Source organism: Nymphaea colorata, chromosome 5 (genome assembly GCF_008831285.2).
Source record: "Nymphaea colorata isolate Beijing-Zhang1983 chromosome 5, ASM883128v2, whole genome shotgun sequence".
Taxonomy (NCBI): Eukaryota; Viridiplantae; Streptophyta; class Magnoliopsida; order Nymphaeales; family Nymphaeaceae; genus Nymphaea; species Nymphaea colorata.
This window is the reverse complement of record NC_045142.1, coordinates 12,028,686-12,034,685: the sequence shown is the minus strand read 5'-3', so window position 1 is coordinate 12,034,685 and position 6,000 is coordinate 12,028,686. Positions and strand designations below refer to the sequence as shown.

Below are 6,000 nucleotides of genomic sequence, written 5' to 3'. Positions count from 1 at the left end.
GCGGGTGGCGCCTTTTATTGGAGCTAGCTCATGTACCCTATCCCTCTCTTGCAATCCAAGCTGCCATGAGATTGGTTTTCTCCAATTTGGTAACCACTTGTTCCTATGGAGCAGCTTAAGAGGAAGGGGGGCTTTCCCCCTCTGCATGTTTCTTTGGAGCACATTGAACCTATTACTTTCCTAAGCTTGCTTAGGGGCCTCCTGCATAGCACCAAGGCATTTCAGTTTAGCAAATTTCTTTTCTATTCTTACTTGAGTCCAACCATTCAGAATGCAATTCTCAACTTTCTTCTCAACATCTTGTGTTGAGCATCCAAGTGTGAAAGTGATCCAAAATTGCGGTAGCACCTAATCATATTTTCATAACCAATCTCAACCCAGATGAAATCCCATTAATTATGTGCAAGGAAATTTCTGGTGGGGGAGAAGTAGAGAGGAACCTCAATGCACATCCGAGCGTAGCCCATGCAATCCAGTGAGTGAGTGAATGGGTCAATGCTGACCCTTTGCAAATAACATAGAAGTAGCCCATGCAATCCAATGAGCGAGTGAATGGGTCAATGCTGACCCTTTGCATAGAACATAGAAGCACGGGTTGCAAACTTCTCTCTCCTGTTGTCTCAAGCTCTTGAAGACGAAACTATATTTCATATTCACTTTGGAACCTCCTCCATAAAAAATGCTGATGACAGCAAACCTAAATTGGTAGAAAGCAGCGTCTCCCTTCAATTGAGGGCCTAGGTAAAGCGGATCAGCGGATCATCCAGAGACACCTCGTCAATCTCCTCTCAAGAGTTGGGCCCCGATGGTTGGTAACAGCGTTTAACAAGAACTCCCCAAGGTGGGGGAGATGACCAAGCCATTTAGGATGAGCGCCAGTTTCTCTTCATCCCAATGCAAAGGCCATAATAAGTCTTAGACTTCAAAGCCATTGGATCATCCAACTCGCCGTCTTCCATGGTCACCTCTCTTAATGGAGCAGGACTCTGCTTGCCTGTCCAAGGCTCATGAGAAGGGGTGGAGGCCCAAGTACATTCTCTTCAGGTAGCAGGGGAATTGAATCTCGTCCCCCATCTTCCGGGCAACCCGGAGGAGGAGGGACAGCCGCCAGACGGCTGGCGGCCATGGGGTGAAACGGTGGAAACGCAAAAACCCTAGCTTTCCCCCGAGGCCCTAACCCACGTTGGTTGCCTCCGAAGATCTGATTTACAAAACAACTTGTTTTCTAGAAGAACATGATGTTCCATAATACATGCATTTTGGCAACATGTGTTTCAGTTATTACATGCTATCTTAAGTGTGGACAACCCCAGAGTAAAGTGCACTGAGCTCTTTGATCTTGTCAAGAAGGCATTGTGCACTAACCTACATAGTTACATGTAAAGCTTAGTCACGTGTTTCGTGCTCCGGCGACCGGCGATGGAGTGTTTCGCTTTCCGGCGACAAGCGATACTGTGTTTCGCGCTCACCATTTTTCCCACTTCAACTCTTCCGTTTGATTCTTCAGGCGAAATCCCAGCGTCCGTCTGCCGTATTCCGGTATGGTGGAGAGTCCTTCGGTGAGTTGCCGATTGATCTTTCAATTGCGACGTTCCATCTGCCTCATTCCGGTGAGTCTCGTTCCTTCATATTACATCTCATAGTTTTTATCGATCATCCCCCTCCGGAGGAAACCAGAAGTTTGCCCTTCCGTTATTTGTCGCCCTTGTAACCCTCCAGCAAAACCCTCAAAACCATACCGGACAAGCATTGTCCTCTTCTTCGAAACTTTGTTCTCTCATCGGCAACGACGATGGGTTTCCATCCTTGAAATTCTGCTGCGGCGCTGAAAGGAAAAAGAAAGAAAAGTCCAAAACCATGCAGAGTGCCCTTTCATTCTCCCGTCTTCCATTGTTTTTCTTTTTGTGATTTTTTTAGAGGCTGCCGGCGACAAGATCGGCCAGTCGACAGCGAAATAATGGTGATGCAGAAGTTGCAGTAACGACGAAGGAGATTTGGAAGTAAACAAAGAATGAATTAAATCATACAAAACTACAAATACAAAATATTTTACTTACATATCACAGAAACAAAAATTATATCCCTGGAAAAAAGTTTCTTGAAGAAAAAAACTCTTTCTCTCTTCAGCACCAACCCCATGGCTGAACCTTGAGAACATCATCATCGTCATCATCACCGTCAAGCCTTCCTCTTGATCATGGACGCCGGCGTCCCTTCAAAGAGCTCATCAATGAATGTTTCCATATCCTCTGGCCCATACTTGATGTACTTGTCAGTCTGCCTCCCGGGGTCGAAGTACTGACTGAACCTCCCCAGGAACGACCTGTACGCCGGAATTATCACCGCCGATATGGACACTCTAAGCTCCGACTGCAGCTGCTCGTCGCTGACGATCCACGACGACTGATTCTTGTGTATCTCCTCAAACATGGCGTTGAACATTTTGAACCTCTCCTTGAGCACCGGCTTCGAAACACTTCCACCGCCACTTCTACCGCCGCCACCGCTGTGCAACCCTTCATCCCTAAAGCACGCCAACACCTTGCCCCACGTCTCCCTCTGGTAGTTCTTGTGGTACTGCCGGAGATCGGAGGATCTCTTCCTGTACCAGTCATCTCCCAGCAGGCTGTAGATCTCCGAACCCTTCACCTTCTGCACTATGTACCTTCCATTGTTCATCAAGAATATGTAGCTCAGAGATGGATCCTTGTAGAGCTTGGATTTTGTCTCTAGGTTGTGGTCTAATAGGTCCATGATTCCGACCACCTGCACTGACAGGGACGATCTCGAGTCATCTCCTCCGGCCCCTCCGTCCCGCTTCGGCCGGTACGTTTCGAACACCTGCCGCAATGTCTCCTTATACTCGCAGGCCAGCTTCAGGTAATTCATGACATACCGGGTCAGCGGGTGAACCGCTCCGCCTGGTACCGGCGTTTTAGCCGAGTCTCCCTTGATGGAATTCTCCAAGTCGGAGAAGGCGCCGATGGCTGCCTCGCCGAGCTGCGTTCTTGCCGAGTCTATCTCGAATCGGATCTCCGCGCAGGCCTCGCCGGCAAAGAGCTCGTCGGTAAGCTGCCTGGAGTCGCGGAAGGCCTCGTACATGTCCAGGAACTTGAAGAGGCGCTCGGTGGACCGGCGGGTCATGGCGACGGCCTCGGCGAAGTTGAGGAGGCGGATCACCGGGCCGCGGGCAAGGTCGGCGAAGACGGGGCCGGAGAGCTGCGACGACTCGAGAAAGATCGAGCAGCAGAGCCGGCGCTCTCCGGCGAGGTGGAAGCTGAGGCAATGGCGGAAGCCCTTCATCCATTTGGCGATCTCCGATTCGAGGGCGTCCCAGTGCATCTTGTGCACGTCCTCGATAGTGAGACGCTCGGAGCCCAACAATTCCGAGAAGGATGCGTCCAGAGAAGTCTTGCGGGCGGTGCTGTAGGCGAGACAACACTCCGTATCGTACCCCGAGACGATCATGACCTTCGATATCTCGGCGAGTATCGCCACCTTCTCTGGCGTATACGGCTCGGCGGGAGCCGAGTCGGGGGCGTTGGGCGACTGTGGCGGTCCGGCGATGGAGCAGCGATCGTCAGGGGTGGCGGCCAACGATTTCGTCCTCCCCAAGGCGGCGGATTCGTGCTCCCCGTGGCCGGAACGGAGCGGTTCTTCAAGGAACAGTCGGAACTCATCTTCTAGACATGACATGGCTTGATGGAGAAGGACGCCGGCTTTATTCGCTATTGGAGGAGGGCTTTCCTCGAGGGAGGAGAGGGCCTGAACCAGGCGGTTTAGTCGTGCAATGAACGCGGGGAAGTGGCCGGGATCATGGCGCCAATCGACCTTCTCCGCGCCGGACTCGTGCCTCCTTATCTTTTCGGCGAGGCCATCGAGGAACCGCTCGACGCACGGTGGGATCTCGGGGTTCTCTGCGGAGGGAAGGCCGGACAAGAAAGCGTCGAGCTTCTCAGAAGTGAGTTCGAGAGGCTCATCTTCATTTGAATGATCATTTCCGTCGCCGTCGGTTTCGCCATCGCCGCCTGCAGGCTCTTCGTCATTATGGTCGTGGCTGTTATCGACTTGGGGCTCCACGGCATCGCCTTTGAGGGAGAGAGAGCGGATTCTCGAGGATGGAGTCGAAGGGGATTGAGTTTTGTCATCGTGGTGGTCATGCTCGTCGCCGGGAGCCATCAGGTGGGATTTCTCCGACGCGTCCATGCAGCGCAGCTATGGTGTCGGTTCTCTCCACAACGTCGATGATTCCTTCTTCTCTCAGTCCCTATGGCTACGTGAGCAAACAAGACAAAGGAAGAACGACGGCCATGTGAGAGAGAGACAGAGAAGGAGAGAGAGAGAGAGAGAGAGAGAGAGAGAGGAAGAAATGGCAAAATGGTGGTGATGGGGAGAACGAATAGTGATCAGAAATTGGTGGAGAGAGATTTAAGGAGGGAGAAGGAAGGGAATTGAAACGGTCTAAAGGAAGGGGCACCTACCACCGGCGTAGAGAGAGAGAGAGAGAGAGAGAGTGGTGCGCTACACACATTTGGGTGTTGGTTTGTTAACTGGGAAGCGTTTGTTGACCAGCTGAGTTCGTGGGCAGCCACTCACTTTTTTTTTTTCCTTTTCCGAAACTAAACGCACCGGAATCCAAAGGTCCTGTTTCGAATTCCCTCGCTGACGAGTAAATTCTTTGTTTGGTGCATGATCTTTCCGTCACAATTTCCGCATTAATGATCCTCATTATTTCATTTTCTTTCTTAATATTCGTTTCAGAGATAACTACTCCAAAATTAAAGTACCAGGTTAATCTTTCTTCTTCCTTTCCCTGTAAACTGGTGTTTGCCAATTATTAATTGCATGAAGTGGCGTACTATGATTGTTGGTAATGTCATTTCAAATTCAAAAACCTTTTCACTTCTGCATAAAAAATATATTATTTTCAGTTCATCGAATGCGGGTGTCCCTGCAAATGCAATTGAGATACATGGCAGCCACGACTCCAGACATGAATAAAGGACAACCCATCCAATCCAGACCCGAAAATACACTCCACATGGAAATTTCTCTGCACTACAAGTTGTCAGATTACGGGTTCAATCAAGATTTTGGATCCAGGAAAAAATTGTAGAAGAGCAATGCCCATTGACTGGATTGGATCTGGATATCAATTTCCGGGCAGGTCTAAGGGCTTTGATTCAAAGTATTGCCTCGAACATCATACATCGTCCACTTCTCATGAATTGCTTGACGCACAGAGCAGAACCTTCTCCAATTCACCACCAAAAGCTCCTTCAACATATCTCTCATTTTAGAAGTTTATGTATTTGTAACTTCTGCTTGGAAGCAGCAGTAAAAGCAATTCTATTCTCAGTTTATAATAGTTGCTGCTTGAACGAAATGTAGTCCATATAATTGGACTAGCCCCAATTATAAGCCCACACAATCACATCTTGACTCTTTATTGTTACCTGTTCTTCTGTTCATTGGTAGATGCATGTTTACTTTCGTCTTGCACGAGAAATGACGTGAAAAAATTGAACCTTATTCCGCTTGCAGTATGCCATTAAGCTACACACACACATACACACACACACACATATATATATACAAAAACACAGAGGGAGAGAGAGAGCTACACACACACATACACACACACACATATATATATACAAAAACACACACACACACACACAGAGAGAGAGAGAGAGAGAGAGAGAGAGAGAGAGAGAGAGAGAGAGAGAGAGAGAGAGAGAGAGATTTATTGAACAACTGCTGCTAGGATTAAACAAGGGGAACGCTTTTATTGAGGTAAGACGGCATCTGCCCAGGTATTTATTACTAATCAACGTACAGAAAATCCTGTCTCTAAAAAAAATGCTCCATCTTAGGGAAGGCAGCATCTGTTCAGGCATTTATTACTAATCAACATAAAGAAAAACCTCTAAAAAATATATATATCCATTTGTACCCCTTGTTATGGAGAAGTCATATGCGAAGGTCAAGGAGCCACAT

General features: G+C 48.7%; 1 protein-coding gene across 1 annotated transcript; it reads right to left on the bottom strand.

Annotated features, from left to right (window-relative positions):
• Positions 1-2,069: 2,069 nt before the first annotated feature.
• Positions 2,070-4,378, bottom strand: LOC116254779 (exocyst complex component EXO70B1-like). Its single transcript, XM_031630350.1, has one exon. The coding sequence runs from the start codon at positions 4,204-4,206 to the stop codon at positions 2,179-2,181; it is 2,028 nt and encodes a 675-aa protein (XP_031486210.1). The 5' UTR covers positions 4,207-4,378; the 3' UTR covers positions 2,070-2,178.
• Between the last annotated feature and the right edge of the window lie 1,622 nt (positions 4,379-6,000).